At 35.8% G+C, this 25,703-nt stretch overlaps 1 protein-coding gene across 5 annotated transcripts in view; it reads left to right on the plus strand.

Annotated features, from left to right (window-relative positions):
- The window catches only part of OTOGL (otogelin like), a 207,807-nt gene that overhangs the window by 145,761 nt on the left and 36,343 nt on the right, over positions 1–25,703 (plus strand). For all 5 annotated transcript variants that reach the window (XM_035257116.3, XM_078336974.1, XM_078336976.1 and 2 more), the window contains 11 exons: positions 3,475–3,642; positions 5,357–5,635; positions 8,000–8,117; positions 12,644–12,723; positions 13,019–13,087; positions 17,490–17,563; positions 20,521–20,698; positions 21,003–21,145; positions 21,390–21,413; positions 21,505–21,597; positions 23,080–23,269. In XM_035257116.3, the coding sequence (XP_035113007.2) occupies positions 3,475–3,642; positions 5,357–5,635; positions 8,000–8,117; positions 12,644–12,723; positions 13,019–13,087; positions 17,490–17,563; positions 20,521–20,698; positions 21,003–21,145; positions 21,390–21,413; positions 21,505–21,597; positions 23,080–23,269 (1,416 nt within the window). The remainder of the gene's footprint in view (positions 1–3,474; positions 3,643–5,356; positions 5,636–7,999; positions 8,118–12,643; positions 12,724–13,018; positions 13,088–17,489; positions 17,564–20,520; positions 20,699–21,002; positions 21,146–21,389; positions 21,414–21,504; positions 21,598–23,079; positions 23,270–25,703) is intronic.

A 25,703-nucleotide genomic window follows, 5' to 3' on the forward strand; every position in this document is an offset into this window, starting at 1 on the left:
AATGGGAATTTGCTCATGATGTGGCTCTCTGTTAGTCTGTTATTTGTGTATAGAAATGCTTGTGTTTTCTGCACATTGATTTTGTAGCCTGAGACTTTGCTGAAGTTGCTTATCAGTTTAAGTAGATTTTGGGCTGAGATGATAGAGTCTTCTAAATATGCAATTATCTTGTTTGCAAATAGAGATAATTTGACTTCCTCTTTTCCTAATTGAATACCCTTTATTCTTTTTTTCTTGCCTAATTTCTCTGGCTAGAACTTCCAGTACTATATTGAATAGGAGTGGTGTGAGAGGGCATCCTTGTCTAGTGCTGGATTTCAAAGGGAATGCTTCCAGTTTTTGCCCATTTAGTATGATATTGACTGTAGATTTGTCGTAAATAGCTTTCATTGTTTTGAGATATGTTCCTTCAAAACCTAGTTTATTGAGAGTTTTTAGCATAGTAAAGGGCTGTTGAATTTTGTTGAAGGCCTTCTCTGCGTCTATTGAGATAATCATGTTGTTTTTGTCTTTGGTTCTCTTTATGTGGTGGATAACGTTTAAAACTTGCATATGTTGAAGAAGCTTTGCATCCCTGGAATGAAGCCTACTTGATCATGATGGATCATGATGTGGTGTTGCAATTTATTTGCCAGTATTTTATTGAAGATTTTTGCATCTATGTTCATCATGGATATTGGCCTGAAGTTTTCTTTTCTTGTTGAATCTCTGTTGGGTTTTGGTATCAGGATGGTGTTGGTCTCATAAAATGATTTGAGAAAGATTCCCTCTTTTGTATTGTTTGGAATAATTTCAGAAGAAATGGTACCAGCTCCTCTTCATACATCTGGTAGAATTCAGCTGTGAACCTGTCTGGACCAGGACTTTTTTTTGTTGGTAGGCTATTAATTGCTGCCTCAACTTCAACCCTTGTAATTGGTCTATTCAAGGTTTCAACTTCTTCTTGGTTTAGGCTTAGGAGGGTGCAAGTGTCCAGAAATTTATCCATTTCTTCCAGGTTTACTGGTTTATGTGCGTAGAGTTGTTTGTAGTAATCTCTGGTTATAGTTTGCATTTCTGTGGAATCAGTGGTGATATCCCCTTTATCGTTTTTTTATTGCATCTATTTGATTATTTTCCCTTTTCTTTTTTATTAATCTGGCTAGTGGTCTATATTGTTGATCTTTTTAAAGGTGTTTTTTGTGTCTTTATCTCCTTCACTTCTGCTCTGATCTTAGTTATTTCTTGTCTTTTGCTAGTTTTTGAGTTTTTTTAATCTTGCTCCTCTAGCTCTTTCAATTTTGATGATAGGGTGTCGATTTTCAATCTTTCCTTATTTCTCATGTGGGCATTTATAGCTATACATTTCCCTCTAGACACTGTTTTAAATGTGTTCCAGAGATTCTCGCACTTATGTTTTCGTCTCGTTAGTTTCAAAGACCGTCTTTATTTCTGCCTTCATTTCATTGTTTATTCAGTCAACATTCAGGAGCCAGCTGTTCAGTTTCCATGAAGCTATACAGTTCTGGGAGGTCATGTCCGAGGCGATGAAGCCTGTGCGCAGAAGGGTCAGGTGACTCAGCCAAGGGGCTGGGTCAGAGGGAGGCTGGGGTGGTCAGGGTCAGGGTGGGGTTCGGGTCTGAGTTAATTTCTTAATTCTGAGTTCTATGTGATTGCCCTGTGGTCTGAGAGACTGTTTGTTATGATTTCCATTGTTTTACATTTACTGAGGAGTGGTTTATTTCCAATTATGTGGTTAATTTTAGAGTAGGTGCAATGTGGTGCTGAGAAGAATGTATATTCTGTGGATTTGGGGTGGAGAGTTCTGTAGATGTCTGTTAGGTCTGCTTGGTCCAGATCTGAGTTCAAGTCCTGGATGTCCTTGTTAATTTTCTGACTCGTTGATCTGTCTAATATTGACAGTGGAGTGTTAAAGTCTCCCAGTATTATTGTGGGAGTCTACATCTCTTTGTAGGTTATTAAGAACTTGCTTTATGTATCTCAGTATTCCTGTATTGGGTGCGTATATATTTAGGATCATTAGCTCTTCTTGATGCATTGATCCTTTTACCATTATGTAATGCGCTTCTTTGTCTCTTTTGATCTTTGTTGGTTTAAAGTCCACTTTATCAGAGACTAGGATTGCAACTCCTGCTTTTTTTTGCTCTCCATGTGCTTGATAGATCTTCCTCCATCCCTTTATTTTGAGCCTATGTGTGTCCTTGCTTGTAAGATGGGTTTCCTGAATACAGCCCATCGATGGATCTTGACTTTTTATGCAATTTGCCCATCTGTGTCTTTTGACTGGGGCATTTAGCCCACTTATATTTAAGGTTAATATTGTTATGTGTGAATTTGATCCTGCCATTTTGATGCTAGCGGGGTGTTTTGCCTGTTAGTTGATGCATTTTTTTCATTGTGTCAATGGTCTTTACCATTTGGTAATTTTTGGAGTGGCTGGTACTGGTTGTTCCTTTTCTCGTTTAGTGCTTCTTTCAGGAGCTCTTGTAAGGCAGGCCTGGTGGTGATGAAATCTCTCAGCAGTTACTTGTCCATAAAGGATTTTCTTTCTCCTTCACTTATGAAGCTTAGTTTGACTGGATATGAAATTCTGGTTGAAAGTTCTTTTCTTTAAGGATGTTGAATATTGGCCCCATCACTTTCCTCTTGTCCCTGCTAGAAAATGAGCCATTACCTGGTACAGACTATTGCTATAATTTTCTTTTTTCCTCATGTATTTTGGCTCATGGAGAAACACTGTGCATTTATAACATTTGTGACAGCAGTGGTGAGTCTACTGCAGCCAGGCTAAGAAGAATTCTCTGCCATTTCTGCTCAGCTCCACCTTGATGTGGGGGCAAAGCCGTTTCAAGTTTCTATCTCTATACAAGGTACCAAAGCCCCTAGTGAAGCACTTTTCCTCATGGTTTATAAGGGTCCCCAGCCGCTCAGTGGTGATGTGTCCCAGATGATGGGTCAGTGAGGAGACTACACTGGAAAATAACGTATCCTCTCAGTCTTTCTGTTCTTCTCCTGGTTCTCATGATGAAAATTTTGGTTCTCCTTCTCCTTTCCTAATTGGAAGACTTCTCATTTCTCCAATCCAATTATCCTTTCCCCTCTATTCAGGCCTGGTCTTAAGTCCTTCAGAGGAAATATCTTGCCCTTATATTCTTTGAATTCTTCTTCAGTGTGTGCTGAGAAAATTGAGAGGAGAGGGAAAGTGAAATACACTGAGAGCAATAAGATTAAACTTTTATGAAACAACTGATCACATGTATATGAACATTTTATATAACCTAAATACAAACATATAATAGATGTCATTGTATATATAAATTATTATTTTAAAGAGTTTAGTCATTTTATTAGTGATAAATTTTTAATTGCTCAATTTTTTGAAGTATTTTGTTATTAAAACATTTCTTTGAAATGACAGACTGAAATTTTAAAAATCTATGTCAATTTATAGCTCTCTTACTTGTATTTAACTAGGACTTGGAGAAGGACCATATATGCTGGCAAGCTATGGGCAGACTGGCCTTGTTCTAGGGGCCAATATGACCAGCAGAAGCATTTTCTCTTTGCCAAGAAGCAGTGTTCATCCTAATTTATTTTTTTATTTTATGATCACTCCAGGCCTTTTTAAAGAGAAGGTATCATGTAAGTATAACTGAAAACAAATTTAGCTTTGCATTCAAATTTTAAAATTTAGTCACCCAGTAAATGTTAATTGAGAATCTAATATGTTTATGTTATTTTTTAAAGTGCCCTAAAGGATGTGAGATAAAATATAACATTGGCACATGAACCAGCTTTCTCCTTTGTATACAAAATCATTTCTTTATTTATTGGCATATGTATGTTAGTTAAAATTGCAATTGTTTGAGTTTTTGGTGTTAAATAAAATATATCTAAAAATTTCATAGTATTAGTCATGGAACTTAATTTGACATTTTTTGAAAACCATCCACAGATTCTTAACATTTAAAAGATTTTAATGCCCCCAAAACTAAAAATAAATTGTGAATTGTTACCAAATAAGTTATGTATTAAGAGCATAAATCAGAGTGTAGACAGTCATTGTGACAGTCTGTTATTCTTACCTGTCTTGTCTGTTCTTGTTCCTGGACATGTCCTCAGTGTACTGAACCCAGCCTTACATTTACTGGTTTGCACCTGCAGGTCTGTATTGGTTGTATCCACCTGGCACCTGTTCTGATTGGTGGTAGTTTCCCTTCTGATCCAGTGATGTTCAGGCTACCTGTGTCTATATACGTGTACCTGGAACCATGCATGGCATGTGGTATAAGCTTAGGAATTTATTTGTTGAATTGAATCAATCAGACTTAACTTTCACTTCTTCCGAGAACTCTCACAATTCTCCAGTTAGAATAAATTATTTCTTTCCTGTAAAAAGAACTTTCTTAGTTCTGAAAACACCTTTCACCATCAAATTTTAAATTATGTTGGTTATGTTTTTTCTCATATAAAAATTTATTTTATTATTCTTTTCATCTTTTGGTGCTCAACAGAGGAACTTGAATTTTACAACATGATAAATATCTTTGAGATCATATTAAATTTGAGAGAACTCTTCATTTTGCAATTAGTAATAACTAATGATTTTAATAGAAAAAAATCCAAATAATGTTTATTTAAGAAAATCAATCTCAAATCATCTCAATTTAAAAACTTTTATATCATAAATTTTACCAATATAAGGTAAATATTCAAAGTACCTAGCAAAAAATGGTACTACTTCTTCAATGCTTTGTAAAGCTCAATTGCTCATTAGCCATTTGATAGATCATCTTCTGGGAAATAGACAATAATGTTGAATAAATAGTCCTTTTTTTGGTGCAGTGAAATCTCTTGTGAGAACATTTGCTTATTAAAAGAGTCCAGTGATACTGAAATGCAGTTATATCCCTAAATTGATCTGTTTCTTTATTTTTTTCTGTCATCCAGTTTAGCCACTTGTAGATTTTGTGCATTTGCAAATGTTAAAGCTTGCAAACCCAAATATATGTCCAATTAATCATTCAGTTCCTTGTATGAAATTGTACATTCTGGAGTCCTCATTGGCATTTCTTTTTTACGCCAGGGACAAAATAAATTATTTAAAAATCGGAAGCCATCAAAGACTGATTTTTTTTTTTTTTAGTGATGTCACTGTTATTCACTAAATTTAAAGTATTACTTTTTGTCGTCTTTCAGACATCTCCTAATTTATTTCTGAAATCTTGGTGATTTGCACTAATTATGTTTGGCAATTGTGTGGAACTATTTTTGTTTACGTTATAAGTACATTTTGTGATGCCAATGTTGATGATCTTTCTTCTCCTGAGAATCTACACTGCTCCATGTTTTACAGCGTTGGCACTTGTTTCGTTGGAATCTGCTGAAAGGCCAAACTACTTTCTCTATGTCCATGAAAGTGACACTCTTAGCTTGGAGCTGTGGGAGGCGAATTCAGCCTTTCATCAGAGAGCAACATTCTTTCACCATCAGGGCCTCTGGATTCCTGGTTACAGTGCATTTGAATTATACAGCAAGAAAGGCTTTTTCATCATATTCACAGATTCTAGTGTCAAAGCATCAAAATATGATGATTCTGAAGAATTTAAACATTCAAGTAGCTTCAGCATAGAAGGTATGTTTTCTGAGATCTCCAAAAAAGAGAACAAATAGGTAATTTATATTATGCAGAATATTTATGTCTTTAATTTAAAAGTCATTCTTACTGTGTATAAGCAGATAGAGTTGTGTGACTTTAGGTAAGTTTCTCAAGCTCTATACCCCCTAGTTTACTCATCTGTAAAATTGGGAAAATAATAATACCCACTTTGTAGAGTTATTATGAGTATTGAATAAGTTGGTAAACTGCTTAGAACAATTCTAAATTTTTTATTATTTAGGAATAAATTTTTTTATTATTTAGGAATACATTTTTATTATTTTATTATTATTAAATAATCCTGATTTTTTATTATTACCCCAAATGTTAATACACGTGCTGTCCGGACATTGGAATCAGAGCCTACTCATGTGGCATGGTTGTCTAATGTCTATATCTACTTTTTTTTTCCTAGAAGGCAACTTTTGATTAATCTGATTCTTAGTGATGAGGACAACATGTTGATCTCTGTCCTTTGAGTATAGGGTGTGTCTGTTTCCATTGACCTCTAGAAGATTATCTAGTTCAGCAGAAACCTAATCTTACTTCTAGAGAGACTGAGGTCTATAGTTTTGAGTTTTCTGAGGCAATCTTTACTTCTTTATGCAATGTTTAAAAGTCATCCTTTGTTTTCAAAATCCAGGAGCTTCATATCTATCTTGAGTCTCCCCAGGAAATTGTTTCGGCCTAGTGAAACCTCTTAAAGCAGTTCAACAGAGCAAATAATTTGTCTTTTCTGTTGAGAATAAATTTCTGCAAACCCTTCCAGTAATGAATTTTTAAAAGTTCAAATTGAGCTTCAGAATTTTACCTATTGTATAAAGTTCTGTGTGCAAAGTTTCCTAAGTCTGGCAAGAGGCTTTGTGCAAACCAGAATCCCAGAATTCTGCGAGGGTTCATACTCTGTCAGTGAGCCTAGAACAAAGCAAAAGAAGCTATAATATCTCTACTATTTGCATTCCTAGGTTCAGTGTGGTGAGATACCCACAGAACAAGTCAGGCAAAGGAATTTTATTTACTTACAGATAGACAGCAAGAATCAACAGATGCCTAGGATTCACGGTGAGCCAGTCCTCTAAGACTCAGAAAAGCCCAGGGTGAACTGAATTTTGTCTGCACACGCCCCATGTTGCACTGCAGCTGAGTTACCCTGAAGCACTCTGCTCTGGATTTGATGCTTCAGGTGCAACTGGAATCACTGAGCACACACTTTTCAGGACATCCTGTTGGGAATGGCAACAAAGCCTGGATTTCTCCTTACACCGGGATAATTCTCACAACTTTTAATAGGTATTTTGAGAAGTGTACATGGGAGAGAGAAAGTAAGGAGAACCAAGGGTAGACCTGTCCTCCTGTGCTGTGCTGTTGAGAAAAAGAACCACTGACACATCTATATAGCATTCCATAGAGTGGGTGTGAGTTGCTTATGATTTGCTTACTTGAATTTACCCAAAATTGACCTTTACAGACCTCTATTTCCCCTCAGCTCTAGAAATATGTACTCTTAGAACCAGACCTAGTAGCTCCATTTGAGGCTTAGAGCACATGACATCATCAGAAAATCAGAAGCTGACCTTTGTAAGCTTCGGAAACCTAGGAAACTCCCAGAGCCTATTGTAGTCTTGTAACCTCCCAAGTGGCTGGGACTACAGGCACCCACCACCATGTCCAGCTAATTTTTGTATTTTTAGTAGAGATGGGGTTTCACTATATTGGTCAGGCTGGTCTCAAACTCCTGATCTTGTGATCTGCCCGCCTTGGACTCCCAAAGTACTGGGATTACAAGTGTGAGCCACCATGCCTGGCCCCCTTTGTTTTCTTAAATCTTTGGAAGATAGGTGAACATGTAGATATTTAATCTGAGCATGAAATGCTTTGGTCACCATGCAATTACAGTGTTTTTTTTTTCTTTAGGTCTCTTTCCTGTAGCATTGTAGTCAAAGAGGGGTCAAACCCTAGGAGGATTCATATAAGAAATTGTTAGTTTTCAGCCAGGCACAGTGACTCACACCCATAATCCCAGCACTTTGGGAGGCCAAGGCAGGTGGATCACCTGAGATCAGGAATTTGAGATTGGCCTGGTCAACATGCGAGACCTTGTCTCTATTAAAAATAAAAAAATTATCCAGGTGTGGTGGCATGTGCCTGTAGTTCCTGCTACTTGGGAGGCCGAGGCACGAGAATCACTTGACCCTGATAGGTAGAGATTGTGATGAGCTGGGATGGCACCACTGCACGCCAACCTGGGCGACAGAGCAAGACTCTGTCTCAAAAAAAAATTGTTAGTTTTTCAAGCTATGTATTAAATATGCACACAACCTAAACTTTATTTTTTCTCAGAAATCCAGACAGCAGTGCCTTACAGGAAGATGTGTGAATGGAGATATGAACCTTGTGCTATTCCCTGTTTTAAAACCTGTAGTGACCCTGAAGCACTAGCATGTAAATTTCTTCCACCGTAAGTAATGTTTACCAATAAATGATCAAATTCCAGCCTTAGCAAATTCTGTTTTCAGTGAATTGTTTCAAGATTTAAAAACAGCTATTCTCAAGTTGTTTATGCTATATATTCTTTCATGATATTAATTTCACTTAAATCAAGAAGTAGTTATTGAGAGTCTGCTATGTGGCAGGTAATCTTCTTGCTTCTGAGGAGACCATACTGAACAAAATAGACAAGTATTTCCTCTCATGAAGCTTACATATTGTTGGATTGAGCAGAAAATAACCAAACAAAAGTGTAAATATATAATGCAACATATTGTTATGGCAGATATGTGTCACAGAGAAAAATAAAGGAAGGTAAGGGAGACAGAGAGCATAAGGCATGTGTGTGTGTGTGTGTGTGTGTGTGTGTATGCCAATTAATATTGGTGGTTAGGGAAGAGCACCCTGACAAGGTGACATCTGGTCAGATATCTAAATGTAGTGAAGGGACTGGCCGGGTGGTTATCGAGGAAGAGTCTTTAATCTGAGAATAGTGCAAAGCTTCTAAAGTGGGAATGTGTTTGGTGTGTTTAAGGATCAGCAAGGAGGCCATAAGTTAGAACACAGTAAGCAAAATGGAAAGAAGCAGGAGATGAGAGAATAATAATAGTGGACAAATCATATAAGGCTTTATAGCCTGTTAGGCAGTGGAGTGGCATGATCAGATTTATGTTTTAAAAATTGTACTTCGGCTGTTGTATTGAGAATGGGCTCTTGGAGAAGGGGAGGACAGGGCAGAATTGATCAGTGATACAGACAAGACAAGATTTGACTAGGTTGGTGGCCCTGGAGGTTATGAGGAACATACAAGAGTTATTATCACTTATGAGGGAAAGAGGAGTTAAAAAATCAAGTGTTGGCCTCAGCAGTTATTAGGTGAAATAATATGAAGTTTTGCTATTTTTGGTAGCCAAATTGGTCAAATAGCAATAATTTCAAATGATTTGATCTAATAGAAGGACTGTATTGCCTATACTGAGATAAGGAAGATGTTAGCAGAAACAGAAGGAAAGGTCAGGAATTTGATTTTGAGCATATAGGGTTTGATATGGAAAATTGTTCATTGGATTTAGCAAGTCAGAAAATTAGGAAGAGACAAAACAGTGACAGAGAGTGTAAACAGCCTTTTTTAACAATAGTTTTTCATAAAGGAGATATGGATCAATAGTAGGAGGGAATATTTTTAAGAGAATCATTTTACATTGAACAATTACAAGCTTCTATTCTATGGCAAATATTGCCAATATGTAAGATCTAGCCTCTCTGTAAGATCCAGCCCCTCTCTCAAGGAGCTCACAATCTTTGGAAGGAGACAGAAACACAAGAAAAAAATGGCAATGGAATGGAAAGAGGACTAGGGAGGCCTTGAGGGGTAACCACAACAGCTAGCTCATTTAGGTATTTACAGTAGATGTGAACTATGTGCCAAGTGCTGTAAAATGGGCAATCTCCTTATTCCCATTCCCAGAGGAGAAACCAGCTGAAGCACAGGGAAGCAACACAATTTGCCCTGGTCACATACTTTCTTTCTTTTTTTTTTTTTAAATCAATGAGATGTTCTTGAGTTGTCCAGGCTGGCCTCGAACCCACAGCCTCATCTCCTCAATTGCCAAGACAAGTGGCCTGAGCCACTGTGGTTTCCTGGTCACACAGTTTGTAAGCAGTAGTGCCAGGGTTTGGACTGCTACACTCTGTTGTATGTGAAGTGCTGTGGGATCAGAGGAAGGAACCTGATATTTGTTTAGTTTCTTAAAAATGAAAACAATCACTTATTTTCTTCTGAAGTCTTCATCATTCATTTGAACTTCTCCCACTCACAAATCTATTTCCTGCCTCTTCTGGTAACCATTGGGGTGAGAGCATGCAAGAGTGGCCTTGAGGTGAGGCTAAGCAATGGGGGGGGCATGTGGGGAAGGAAGAAACACAGCAGCAGGCACAGCTGGCCAGGCACTGGCGAAGACATTCAGCTATATTTTCAATTGGCATTTGGCTAGTTTATGACTTCTGTGGCATGACCAGTCTCTGGGGTGGTAGAACCCTGATCCTTAATGCTTCCAGTGTATTGGTCTGTAGCTGTCCATAAATTTCACTTTCTGTATGGCTGGGGTGCTGAGAAGAAACTCAGGATGAAACTTTGCCCTTGTCCAACTGATTCTCATCTCTACCTTCATTTCTTTTTCCTTGTACTTTCCCTGTGCCAAGGTGGCTAATTATTATGCCTCGTATCTGCAGTACTTGAGGGGGGACTCACGTACTGAGCTAGGGCTTTAATGTGCCCTTGCACCTCCTCCTCCAAGTCTGCTACAGAACCAGCACTCTTGTTCTAGGTGATTGCAGTTTCTGGCACATAGCAAGTGTTTAGAATAAAAATGTTTCATTGAAAAATTACAGCTTTTATAAGAAAAGTTGCCAAATAGTATACATAGAGCACATATGTAAATACTGTTATTCCTATTGTCTAATATACCTATTATAAGAACTATTCTGCATCTGAGGCATTAAACTTATCAGTTAGAAATTGAGTAGAATACCAATTGTATGATAAAAGAAAGCAAACCTTTCTTTTGCTTTGTTGACAAGCATTTTAAGGAACAAGTTAATGGTTTTTTGAAAAGTATTATACAAGGATGGCTGTGGTTTCGACTTGCATAAAACAGCTGCAAAATAATTGAATTGCATAAAAATTGATTTTGACCCAATTAAATAGAATAACTAGTCCTTGCTTTCAGTGATCCAGTAACCTTGCTTTTTCTGTTTTCTTCCACTTCACAAAGTTTAGAAGAGAATATTATATGCTAGTTGAAGTTTTATTACTCAGATTAATTATATAAGCTGAGCTGTTTGCGTTTTTAAAAAAATCGATTGTGAAGGAGGTATCCAAGAGATGGCTAAATGTGTTTCATTAAACCTCATTAAGACAGAAGTTAACTTTTCTTGGTCTTTAAAAAGTGTTGCCTGGATTTGCCTACAAGAACAAGGGTCTTCTGGGCAGCATTTACCTTTAGTGTAGAGTTAGTTTGTTCCCATGTGAAATGAACGAAGTCTTCAACACTCTTAGTTCAAATTCTTTACAGATGAGGCAATGGAACGTTTTAAAAATATTTAAATATATCATTAAAAACTGCTAGAATATTCTAGAGGCAGATGAGCAAGCCTTTTTATAACAATATCTGCATGAATTCTTTGTAGTATAATAATTAGAATTGGTTGCACCTGAAGGATTATATATATTTTTTGATTTAGAATAAATTGAACTCTGAGCCTTAATTGGACACGAAGAAAATGTACTCTCAGTCATTATTTTGTCTCCATTCCTTTAGAAGAAAAGTGTTCTCATGTTCCCTCCTTTCTTTGGCCTACAACATGGCCTTTCGAAATTTGAGACTCTCCCTTGGCTTCTGTGCTCCAAACAAGGACTAGGGATTCTTACCAAGGCCAGACATCCTAGAGCTTGAAACGGAATCTTTTCAGGCTCTTATACAACCATGTTCTTTCAGGGCACTGCCCCAGATTTGGGCACAGGTCCCAATATTCTTGAAAACTATGGCTTCTGCTCTTCCTCTCCCTGTTCTCAAAAGAATTGCCACCATGTTCAGCCCTTCTATCTAGAAAGCACTAATATCTTTTCAGTGAGTTTAGGATTTAATAACAGGTAGGGAGAGCCATTGAAGATGCTCTGTTTGTTCTACAAACACTGTCAAGGCAAGGATAGTGTCAAAGAGCACGCCAATCTGCTTGAATATGAGGGGAGTATAAGAGTGGAAAGCAACAGTGCAATCAGTACAGATTAAAATCTCAATAAATTGGCCAGGTGATGGGGTTCATGCCTGCAGTCCCAACACCTTGGGAGGCCAAGACGGGCTGATTGCTTGAGCCCAGAAATTCAAGAGCAGCCTGGGCAACATGATGAAACTCCATCTCTACAAAAAAATAGAAAAAAAATTAGCCAGGCATGGTGGCACATGCCTATAGTCCCAGCTACTCAGGAGGCTGAGGTGGGAAGATCACCTGGGCCCAGGAGGATGAGGCTGCAGTGAGCCAAGGTCACATCACTACGCTGCAGCCTGGGTGACAGAGTGAGACCCTGTCACCACCACCACCACCACCACCAACAACAACAACAGCAACAACAACAACAACATAATCTTAACAAATTATTCTTAACAACAACAACAACAACATAATATTAATAAGTTATTCCACATTTCCACTGACTTATGCAACATGGCCTTAGTGTGCCCTAGACATAAGTATACGGTTTGAATATTCTGTGTTCAAGTTCTGCCTTAATCTTAATGCTGTTCTCTTATCCTCTAGCTTGTGGTTTTATAAAATGAAGTATGATGGGTTGGTAGCAGATGGAGCAGCTCTTAGTGCTTGACGAGGGTATATAGAAGCCTTTTTGGAAGAATATATCTTAGTTGCATATTTAAATGTAGTCGTTTTTTGGTATTTTGAACTTTTTTTCACTTTGATTTACTCTTTTTTCATGTAAAGGGTTGAAGGATGCTTGCCCTACTGCCCTAAAAATATGATCCTTGATGAGGTCACCCTCAAGTGTGTTTATCCAGGAGACTGTAAGTGTGAAACTTGCTTAATATACTCTGAAAAATGATATGCTTGCATATTTTCTCTCTGAGGCAATTGGTTGTAAATCAGAAGTTTTAGACAATCAAGATTCTTCTTCAATATCCCTTACATAGCTGATTTTTTTCTAATTACTTTTTAAATCATGTGGATCTTCCACTGACATCCCTCTTACATTCTCTTTCCCAAAACATTTTCCTTGAAGCTAAAGAGCCCTCTATGAAATATGTGGATCTCATTTTAAGCAAATATAGTTTTAAAAAGAGCATCTTTGTTTCTTTTTAGGCATACCTGTGATTCCCACAGAACCAGCATTAATACCACCAGCTAAGCCAACTGTACCCATGTTTACAGGTATTGTTACAATTTTTGACAACAAAAATAGCATTATGTAATTTGAGTGTTGGTACATTTACCACAGCTGCTATTATTAATATGAACCCAACAGTCACTTTTGTTCATTAAGCTCATTCATTGGCTCACCTTGCCATGTTTTTTTAGAACTTCTGGCCTTAAAGGATTCTTCTGCCTGAGTCCGCCAAAGTGGTGGGGTTACAGGTGTAAGCCACACTGCGCTGGGCTGCATGCCTCATTTTCTGAATGGCTTCTACTTTTGATTCACCTCGTTCTTCATTTCAGTTCATATAGATTCCTTGGCCTTCCCTCACATCTAAAAACCTAAATTCTACTTTTAGGTTTGATTAAATTCCACTTAAATTTTCATGGTGATTAAATTGGCTGTCATGAAACATAGACGTAAATCAGGTTTCCTTTTCTGCCTCCATTTCTGTGTTTGCATTCTGTCTCAGGCTCTGGAGGAGGCATTCCAGGCTTCTAGCCCTGCTTTCCTCCCGCACTTTGAAACTGGCCTCAGGAAAGGATTTAATAATCCACTCACAGTGAGGCTCCACAGACTTACGGTATTATTCCTCAAGGTATTATAATGTAGGTCAAGTTCAGATATTTATTCTTTCAGTTTATTTGACAAGGTTTAATTGAGCATCAACTCTACCAGGCACTGTCCTGGCACTCAGTGAGGAGGTATGGTAAACAAGTCACAGCCCCTACCCTAGAACTGCTGATAGACCAGAGGCTACGGCAGTCTTACAACAGGGGTAAATACAAGCAGCCCACAGGAGGGCCACCATATTTATTTTGGAGGTCTCAGAAGGTTAATTGAAGATAGGAGTTGGGTAGGCTAGGAGAAGGGGACATATGCTCCTATTAGAAGGACAGCATGTACAAAGTCTGGAAGTGAGAAGGAATATGTCACATGAAGGAATCCTAAGCAGGTCAGTGTGTCTTGAATGTGCAGTTTGAGGGGACTTGTGCCAAAAGATGGTGTGAAAGAGATTATCAGGAGCAGATCAAAAAGGACTCATGGTAAGAAACTGGATTTTTTTAAAAGGAATTAAGAGCCTTACTACAGCCATCATTAGTACCACTGCTTCTCTAGTTATCTACCGTTTGTGCACTAATTATATGCCAGGTATTGGATTAAGCATTTGGCATATATTTAATCTTGATAAGAGCCCTATGAGAGAAATATTACCCTAGTAGAGATGAGGAATTACTATACTGTTGTGAAATTTTAGGCATCAGTGAATTTAGTATAGTTTAAAGCATGCTTTGGGAGAAGGTGGAGGTACTTCACCTACGTCATTCAATTTATAAGGGGAATAAGTCTATAAATAAGGTTGCAAGATTTAACATCTGGGGCATAGACTGCTAGTGATTCTAAGTGTTACTCTCTACTTTGAGTTCTCTTATGTCTTGTAAATTAATATTCAACATATATCTCAAATGTCTAAAATGATTTAAATCACCACAATCTATATGTAGATAATACTAACTATATTTCATTATCCTCAATAATAAGAAAAATAAAGCTATTTATAATTGCAGATGGTACAATCTTAGATTATTCTGAGAGATCTACTCAAAACTATTAGCAATAATATATGAGTTTAGCAAGTTTGCAGAATACAAGAGCAATACACAAAATCAATTATATTTCTATATACTAGCCTTGAACAATCTGAAAATGAAATCGAGGAAACAAATGCATTTATAGTAGTATCAAAAAGAATAAAATGCTTAGAATATATGTAGCAAAAGAAGTGTAAAACTTGTACAATAAAAGCTATAAAACATTATTAATAGAATTAAGAAGCTGAAGAAACTCCATATTCATGAATTGGTAGAGTTGATATTGTTAAGATAGCAATACTCCCAAATTGTATTTATGGATGCAATACAATCTTTATCAAAATCCAAGCTACTTCTTTGCAGAAATTGATGTTAACCCTAAATTCATAAGGAAGTAGAAGCAACCTAGAGCAGCCAAAACAATCTTGAAATACAACTAATTTGGAGGCCTTGTAATTCTCAGTTTGAAGACACCACAGAGCTATAGTTATCAAGACAGCTTGGTCATTGTAAGTCCACACCCAGATAATGTTTATAAGCCTTTGATGATTTTAGATAACAATGGACTCCTTCATTAGACCACTGAAATTCCCAGCCATTAGAATTTTTTTTTTTTTTTTTTTTTTTTGAGATGGAGTCTCACTCTGTTACCCAGGCTGGAGCGCAATGGCATGATCTTGGCTCACTGCAACTTCCACCTCCTGGGTTCAAGTGATTCTCCTGCCTCAGCCTCCTGAGTAGCTGGGATTACAGGTACCTGACAACACGCCTGGATAGTTTTTGTATTTTTAGTAGAGATGCGGTTTCACCATGCTGGCTAGACTGGTCTCAAACTCCTGACATCAGGTGATCCACCTGCCTCAGCCCCTACAAATGCTGGGTTTACAGGTGTGAGCCACTGTGTCCGGCCCCAGTCATTAGAATTTTTTTGTGACTGTGTCCTTGGATTAGACTAGAATGTTGCCTTATTTTTCTTTGCCTAAATGTTTATAATGATGGAATAAAGATATTTAAGACTATTAAATATCACATTTTTTAGATGATACAAGATCTAAGATATTGCAAACATTGCACATAGGACCAAAGAGTAGAAATTTTTGTCCTACTTTACCTGTACTGCAAGTTAGAAACTATAAAATAAGTATAAAATGAGGGTAATATATAGAATTTATTTAGCTAAACAAAGTTTTTATTTTTATTTATTTATTTTTTGAGATGGAGTCTCACTCTGTTACCAAGGCTGGAGTACAGTGGCACAATCTCTGCTCACTGCCACCTCTGCCTCCTGGGTTCAAGCGATTCTCCTGCCTCATCCTCCCAAGTAGCTGGGACTACAGGGCATCACCATGCCTGGCTAATTTTTGTATTTTTAGTAGAGATGGGGTTTTGCCACATTGGCCAGACTGGTCTCAAACTTCTAGCATCAAGTGATCTACCCACCTTGGCTTCCCAAAGTGCTGGAATTACAGATGAGAACCACCATGCAAAGCCAGCAAAAGTAAAAGTTTATAAAATGTCATTGTGATATGCTGAAAAATGGTTCTCCAAAAATGTTCATGTCTTAGTTCCCAGAATTTATGAATATATGACCTTTTATGCTGTAGATGTGGCTGAATTAAGATGCTGACTGGCTTATGCCTAGATCATGAGATGGGGAAATTATCCTGGAATATTCATGTGATGCCAATGTAATCACAGATGTCCTTATAAGAGAGAGGCAAGAGAGTTAGAGTCAGAGAAGGTGATGTGACAGCAGAATTAGAGGAAAGAAGGGGAATGAAAGGGAAGGAAGAAGGGGAAGAGAGAAATGGATTTGAATCTATTGTGCTATGGTTTTGAAGGTAAAGGAAGGGACCATGAGCCAAGTACAGGTAGTTCATAGAATTTGGAAGAGACCAGGAAACAGTCTCCTTAGAGCCTCCAGAAGGAATGCAGTCCAACTGATAACTTGATTTTAGAACTTTTTTGTTTACAAATTAATTAAGTTTAAAAATTAACAAAGATTGTATATATTTATTGTGTACATGTTGTTTTGAAATATGTATACATTGAGAAATGGCTACATTGAGATCCAGAACAGCTAATACATTGGTGTTGTTTTAAGCCACTAAATTTGTGGTAATTTGTTATAGCAGCAATAGGAAACTAATGAGGTTATTTTTAAACACTATCAATTGTGGGCACTGCAATTATAGCTGAGAATAATTTCAGCCATTCATTGTGGCTCTTCTGTAATCTTTCAGACTGACTATTTTAAAGATACCTCTAATATTGGCACCTTTAGAAGGTGCCTCACAAATGTATTTACCAATCACATCTCCCTTTTCCATGGGTCACCCCTAAACCATACCCATCGACTAGGGTCTCCACATGGTCTACAGCAACATCTATTCTGCTTACAAAGAACACATTCTCAAGGTTCACCAAAATAAAGTTGTCAACCTCATTATGTATTTTCAAAATGCAACAAAATTTTTAACTCCTGAGGAATGGTTAGTGATATATTAATTTATCTGTAACCTGTTCAACAATTCTGTTGGCACCATTAAGAAGGTAAAGGTGTTTATAGAATGGTGATTAAAATTTATGGAATCAGAATTCATTTCTGAGTCCAGATTCTGCCTCTGCCGCTTAACAGCCTTGTTTCTCTGCAGCTTAGTTTCCTCATCTGTAAAATATCAATACTATTATTACCAACATCACAGGATTCTAGGAAGGAATATGTGAAATAATCTATATAAAATTTCTTAGCACAGTTTCTGTCACATGTCAATTCCATACATGATAAACAATTCCACTAATGAGGATTACATTTCATTTCTGACAGTTTTGGAAATGATTACTCCATCAGACATCACTGTGTTTGATATGCTAACACCAACTACAGGCTTGGAATGTGAGGTATGACTGGACAATATCTTCTAGTTCTTTGTCATTTCCATATATCATTCTCTTAAATTTCCATGTCAATATCCAAATGCTACTAAAGTTTTTGGTATGTTCTCTATCCTTGCTAAAAGATGATAAGAAATATGCATTTCATTGGAACAATTGTATTTTCTTAACTGTTTCAGATATTTCTTATTAATTAGCTTCTAGTCACACTAAGAAAAACAAAATTGAAAAAAGATCTTCAGTGTGATTTCTTAATAAATAGTTATCTACTATGGATTTCTCTGTGAATCAGACATTTATAAAATATTAAGCATCTACTCAATGTCAGTCACTGTGCAAGATGTTAAACATACACTGGTAAGCGAAAAAGGTAAAAGCCGTTGGCCTCTAGAGCTAGTAGTTTTCTCTGCTAAGACTTGGGCAGAGATCTTCTTATTTCAAATATACCATTTGCTCTGATAAACGAGTCATTTATTCAACCAATATTATTCAGCACCATTTCTGGCCAGGCATTATTCACTATTCAGATCCTATGGAAAAAACATAAAAGTAGGCAAACATTTCTGCTTCTCCAGACTTTATGTTCTGTTGGAGTTTCTGAGATAGCCAATAAGCAAAATAAATAAAGTTATATAAAAATGACAGAAGGTGCTTGTCAGGAGAAAAATAATACTATTTTTAATAAAATGGCCGGGAAATCTTCACTGGTAAGGTGACTTCTAAGGAAAAGGTCGGCAAATGTTGAGAGAGTGAACAATGTAGAGGACCGGGGCAACAATGTTCCAGGCAGAGGGACCAGCAAGTGCAAGGGCCTTGAGGCAAGAATGTACCTCACATGTTAAAAGAATGACAAGGAGACCAGTAAGTAAGAAAGGAATAAAATAGTAGACAATAAAGTAGATTATGTTAGACCTTGTATTGTAAAGACTGTGGCTTTTCTAAATGACATGGGAAGATGCTGTATATTGAGTCTAGGAATTACACTATCTGAGTAGTTTCAAGATCATCTTGGCTGCTGTATTGTGGATTAGGTATAAGGAGACAATAGAACTGGTTAGGAGGCTATTGCAGGAACTTAGACCAGAGATGATGATGGTCTGACTCAGGTGATAGCAGTGAAGATGGTGAAAAGTACCTGTATCCTGGATATATTTTAAAGGTAGAGACCACAGAACTTACTGAAAGATTATATGTGAAGTATGAGTAAAAGGAAAGCAACAAAGATTCTAAGACTTTTGCCTTGAGCAACTTAAGGGTTGATGTCAACCAGGATGGAGAAATCATGAGGAGTGAATATCTGGGGTGGGTATAATCACTAGTTCAGTTTTGCCATGTGAAGCTTGAGATTCCTCACAGACAGCAAAAAGCTGTGGACCTACAGATTTGGTGGACATATATGGAGTATATATAGGTCATGCTGAGAAAAAATGTTGGGAATTCTCAGTGGATAAATGGTATGAGACTGAGTGAGATTATAAAGGGAGCAAGTGCAGATAGAGAAGTGAAAAGGATCACTACAACTTTCATAGGCTGCGAGAAGATGACAGACGTGCAAATAATGTTAACCGGAGAAATAGGAGAAAATATAGGAGGCTGCAGGTGATCTTAAATCCAAGGAAAAAAATATTATAAAGTAATATTTGTAGTAATAACCTATACTGAGTATTTTAATAGGTCTGAGATGAGACCTGAGAATTGATCATTGGATTTAGCAATGTGAGTTGTTCATGATCTTGTTAAAAAGAGTTTCAATAGAGTGGTAGGCTTAAAATCTTTTAGATGTCTATGAGGGCCATAGTTCTCTTCTAATTGCTTTTATTTTTCTTGCTAAATGAAAAGTAAGGTAAATACCTGAGAATTGGTACAACTTTTACACAGAAAATTTTGGAAAATTGGACTCTTAAATTTTGAAGTCCTCACTTAAGAGTCTTGCTATTTAAAACATTACTAATTTCTCTTAACTTTATTTAAAATCATGTATTATATTGGAATGATAGAAACTGATCCAAAAGATTTAGGGAGAAGCAAATGAAAGAAGATATTTTATTAGTGTATGGTATGTAATAGTTGCTAAAGAGTTGTTAACGTTTATTCCGAAATCCCCAGACATGCAGTAGAGAGTAGCGGTCAAGAGGACAGATTTCTGAGTAACAATGCCTGGACTTAGATGCTGACTCTGCTACCTTCTAGCTGTGGGACCTTGGGCAAATTACCTTAACTCCTATCCACCTTAACTCATCTATAAAATAAATAGAAAATAATAGTATCTACCTCAGAGCATTATGAGAATGAAATGAGTTAATTAGAATAATGTCTAGTTTAGCATTGCTATAATTGTTACCATAATTTAAATGGAATGTGATTTATAAACTTTGAAAAATCTACCACTTATTTATTACTTTTTAACCTAGACATTTTGAGTTATGTAAAAATTAATTTATAATTATATACTCTAGGTACTGTCAAACTGATGTTATTTATTAACTTTTAATAAAAGGTTAGATAGTATTGTTTAGATAATATTTAGATAGTATTAACAAAAGTTTAGCTAGTATTAAGATAGCATTAAATTATAATTTTTAAGTTGACATTAATGGAAGTTATATTCATATACTGGCTTTACACAACATAATATGCAAGGCCAGCTGTTACTGTATAAATTTGCTTGCAAAAAACTAATCTAGGGAATTTAGGAGAACATTGTTTTCTTCAGATGTTCGAATATATGGGCAATCTAATAGCCAATCAGTATTAAGGTAAAGCTTAAATTAAATACGTATTGAATATTATAGGAAGGGAACATCAACAAAAAGTTGTAGTGAAATTTTAGTTCTTTATTTTTCAAAAGTTTTTGTATTTAATAAACGTACACCATGGGCAATATGAATGTGAAATTTAAAAATCAATTAAAAACATTAGTTGAGAATGTAAAAAAAACACTATTTTTTTCTTTTCATTAACAGCCTCAGCAATTTGATCCTGTTTATAATTGTAGCCAATACATATGCCTTAATATGGAATGGCAGTTATACAACTGGTCTCTTAATTGCCCAAAGGACGTGGAAATGCCTGACTGTGGTTTCCGAGGAAGGCCAGTTCAAGTGAACAGTGATATCTGCTGCCCTGAGTGGGAATGTCCTTGTAAGTTTGCATTTCCTAAATGGTGATCTTTTTGTTTGTTTGTTTGTTTGTTTGTTTGCTTGTTTGATCTGGAGAGACTGTTACTTTTTTAACCTTTCACCTCATCAATCCAAAGTTGAGTTTTCTCAAAATATTTTGATTTTTGTATACACTGTGCTTTTGGTTCACAGTATACGACTTTTAGAGTTGCTTCCTGTCAAACATAATAAAGCTAATTTAACAGATTTTTTTTTTAAAAAAAGCAATTATTACTAAAAATAGAAATAGTTAATAGACTAAATCCACTTTCAACCATTTTTTTTAGGTCGGTGTTCCATGTTGTCAGAACTGAGCATTATTACATTTGATGGAAATAATGCAGCACTATATAGCATGGCTTCTTATATCTTAGTAAGAATTCCTGGTGAAATTATAATTGCTCATATCGAAAAATGTTCCATGAATCAGGTGGGTCATAATTCATTTTTGTATTCACTTTGTCATAAATCCTTAGCTGATGTCTGTTGTGACATCAGGGATTCTTATAGGAGGAAGGAGCTTGAGAATTCACTTAGATTGGTCTTATGATAATGTTTCAGAAACATTTCTGAAAATCTTTCATCTGAATCTATTTACAGGCATGTAATATTAATTCAAATAATGTTTAAAAAAGTCAAATAATGCACTTAAAATTATTTCTTTTATTTTCCAGAATGGAAACTCATTAAAAAAGCCAGTGAGTATTTGCAAAATGTTTAGTAATTTCATTTTGTTTATCACTACAATTATGTTTAACTCAAAGAAATTTTATTTTTTTTCAAATTAAGGCTTCCTCTGGAAGAATTTCTGCACTTTGTTTTAAAAAGTTAAATATGACAACATCTATACATAAAATAATTGTCAATCGGTTAGCAAGAAAGGTAAGAACACAAAGTTAAATTTTTTTCTCATTTTTTTCCAATAAGAGGAAAAATTAAGCATTATCAGTGGAATTTGATTGTTATATATAATAATCACTTCATAGATGATATAAAAATATGTTTCTTAATATTATATTTCTCTCTAAATAATGTGCCAGTTATTGCAAATATTTTCTCCTCTGAGGTTAACTGAATGGACCTCTGATTTAATGTGATTGCTCTGCTAGCAACCTCGGATTTAATGTGATTAGCCAGGCTTCTCTGTGTCAGAGTTAATATCATGTTTCAAATTAGACAGAATGGAAATGATATGAAGGAGAAGGATGATAATGTTGAAAATTTTAGTAGCCAACAACACCAGAATAAAGACCATTAAGAGAAGAACAGATGGAAGGAGTGGATTTGAAGTGTTGACACCACTAATTTTTCAGTGAATAAATGATAGCTAAAATAAGAAAAATATAAAAAAAATATTTAACTTTTTTGAAATAAATTAAGGAAGAGCAATACATTATAAAAATGTTTGAAAGGAGCCATTTGGTTTTGCAGGCAAACCTCTTATTCCAAGGACTATATATTTGCCAAACAGGAGGGTGTTATGAACTGAGTACTTCACGCAAAGTTGTTCTTTCTAATATATATATATATGAATGTGATGTGTAAAGATTTTTCTTAAAATGACTGAGGTACTATGTGCTTTCTGGAAATAATTCCACCTGTTAGCATAGGTCCTTAGATTCTAGACTGAAAATAATACATTAAAATGAGCCAAAAAATTTCAGAAGATGTTTTAAAGATTTAATTAAGTAAAACAAAATATATCAACGAGTTACTTTTTTTGAATGATAACATTTGCATAGACCTTTGAGTTCAATGAGGTTGATATTCTTATAGCAGGTGGGTGAGAAATAAATAGAAAGCTGATCAATGTCATTATTTGGAGCATTTGGGTGGAAGGACTTATTTTTTGGCCCCAGATGAACTCATCACTGGTCCTTCACTGGTCAGGCACTATATTCAGCCAATGACGAATTATTTTTGAAAATCATTTAGTGAGAGTTTAACATGATAAACACCATAGGTCCTGATCTCAAGTAACTTGTACTTGTGCATAATTTGTGTAATGTAATTATCTGCTGATTAGAAAGCAGTAGGAGGTACAGTGATAGAATTATGACCAAGATATTATAGAAATAAAGAGAAGAATATTTAATGTTTCATAGTTTATAGGCAGGTCAAAAACAGGTCTTTATTGGAGGAGGTCACAAATCTTAAAGAATAAGTAGAAAGAGGGAAGAGAAAGAAAGTATGTTTCAGCTCAAGGACAGCAATGTGAACAAAATATAAAGATGAGACATTGAATGGTTGGTAAGGCATAACTTCAAGAAATTTGCTGCTAGTTAAAGCTCATGGTTTCATGTCATTGCCATTATTTAAAGCACTGTTTTTCAAAGTGTAATCCTTGGACTGCCTACATTCTAGGTGGAAGTGGATTCCATTGTTGTGCCTTTGCCCTTTTCAAATCAGGAACTGTCCATAGAGGATTCTGGTTCAATGTATGTAATTACTACTCCAGCTGGACTAATCATAAAGTGGTCACATCTTACAGGAATCATAGACATTCATTTTAGCTCCCAATTTAACTTGTCATCCTACACAGAAGGACTGTGTGGTGAGTGCTGCCCTTCAAATCTTGGTTTTGTCTATTTTTGTTTTCTACTCACACTATAGACCCTGTTGCCCCATTTTTGGACATTTTGGACCCTGTTGCCCCATTTTTCATATTTGAGATAATGATATTAACTTTTAGTTCCTATGTAAACACTGAAGGAAGCAATGAATTTTCTATAAATGTGCTAAGATGCAGGAAATAACACTTCAATTTGGGTATTTTATGAAAATATATGCTTACTGCTGTTATTACAATGCTGTTTGTATTTCCACTAGCTCATCTTTATTAGGCATTAATGAAGCATCAGGCATTATTTTACATATTTTAACTCACTTAATTTTAATATCTAGTAAGTAGATACTAGTGTTATCTCAATTTATAAGTGATACAAATGAGGCATAGAAACTTGAAAGGCTTACATGTCTTTGTTTCCTCTTGATTTTTTTTTAAAGCTTGAAATCAGGGAAAACTTAAGTTACCTTGAAAGAACACAACATTCAGAATATTTGTCCTAGTTTTATTATGAAATGTAAAGCTTAGATGTACCGTTACATGTAGGTTTAATATTACAATATATTACACAGGTATATAAAGAGTCTTAAGTCAAAGGAAACAAATTAGAAATATTTGTAGGTACATAATGAAATAAAAGGAATACTGGCTCTGCTGTCTGCTAGAAAGTTGAAAACGAGTTATTCTTTTTACAGCTGTGTGCTCTTAAGAGAATCTCAGTTTCTTCATCTTTAAAAGGGGACAGTAATATCTACTTTCAAGATAGTTTGAATTACATGTGAAAGTTAATTTAAACACAACACATAAATACACAGTCAATAAATGCTGATTTAGTACAAATGTATCTATTTTTAATCTCAGTAAATATTAACTGAGTAAAAGTTTATGGATCACCTTCTGCTTCCATAGGTAAAAGTTTATGGATCACATTATATTTAATGCTAACAACTCGGAAAGGAATAAGTCCTTGTCCTCAACAAATTACATAAAATATCCAAATTTCCTGTATAAAAATGTAAAGATTTATTGGAAATTTTTGCTTAAGTGGTTTTTATAGTTCCTCACTTGTTTAGAGTATGCTAAACATAAATTTCTATGGTGACTTAAGGTTATTATTTGGAAATAGCCATTATTGAGTATGTATACTAAATTCAAACTTCTTATTATGTAATTACTGAGACTGGAAATTCATGTTTTCACCTAAAACTTTCATTTTTGAAGGGTATTATTTCAGTTTGATTTTTATGGTTTTTCATCCTTCTTTACTATTACTCTTGCTTTATGAGACAGCCACTCTGCTAACTGGATTTTTAACTAAACACTGCAGAGAGAGGGCTAGGATCACCTTTTTGCTAACCAGGGTTCATGCCCTAAATTCCTATATCTCTGCAATGAGAGAAATATGCTTCATTAAAGGGAAATCTTGGTGCTGTCAGGATCACTAGGCTAGGTGTTGGCTGAAGAACTTATAGTGAGTAAGACTGTTATCCAGAGTCTGAGCACTGAGAGGCCTATATTGACATCTCATTCTGCAAAGCACTGTGAAGTCTGGAGTGGTGACTGAAGTTGCAGTTAAACATATTTTTACTAGCAATTACCTTTCTCCAGGAAAGTTTAGCCTTAAAAAATAGTAGCTATTTTACAATGTAGTGCAATTGAGTGTTTTTTTTTAGTGTTTAATTGCACGTAGTACTCTGTGTATTTACAAAGGTGAGCCATTGCAACCTTTATTAATCCTGATACATCTCCTTGGGGATTAAAATTTGATGTTTGAAGAAAATTTGTATTCATATATTTTATAGCCCAGGGTCTTGGGAATTAAGAAAAATTGTGTCTTACAGTAGGGTGGGATTTGGGTAAGGTACGATTATAGATCTGGTATCATTATTTTTCTTGATTCTGCACTACATTTAATGATGAGTAAGTTCATCTTCAGTTTATATTTTCTCAAGGAAGTTAGAGGCTGCAGCAGGTCAAACCATTATAGCCATCAACAGGTCATGTCATCCCAAGAAAGGGAAATGGCCTGTGTCCTAGATTTCCCAGGTCAAGTCCTGAACTTGACAATAGTTGTCCCAGTGTTGAATGAATCGATGTGCCTAGGTGACTACTACAAGCTTTCTGGTTTATACCTGGATTACGTGGATCTGTTGCTAATGCAAGGGAGTAAAGATTGCCTTTATGCCAATGAGAGCCCTCACCTGGAATGATGTCATGCACTAGATGATGGAGCACTGATAGTTCCTGAAAGAAAAATATTTAATATTTTCAGGCAGAGTTTTCATGGGGAAGCAGAAGCCTGGGAGCCAATCACCAAATGTTCATTCTTGTAGAAAGTACCTTGTCAGGCTCAAAAACTAGTTACTAGGTTAGAATATGGTAGTAGCAATGAAAGAATGTAGGAGCAGAATCAATATCTTCT

The sequence above is a fragment of the Callithrix jacchus genome, chromosome 9, assembly GCF_049354715.1.
Source record: "Callithrix jacchus isolate 240 chromosome 9, calJac240_pri, whole genome shotgun sequence".
In the NCBI taxonomy this organism is placed as follows: domain Eukaryota; kingdom Metazoa; phylum Chordata; class Mammalia; order Primates; family Cebidae; genus Callithrix; species Callithrix jacchus.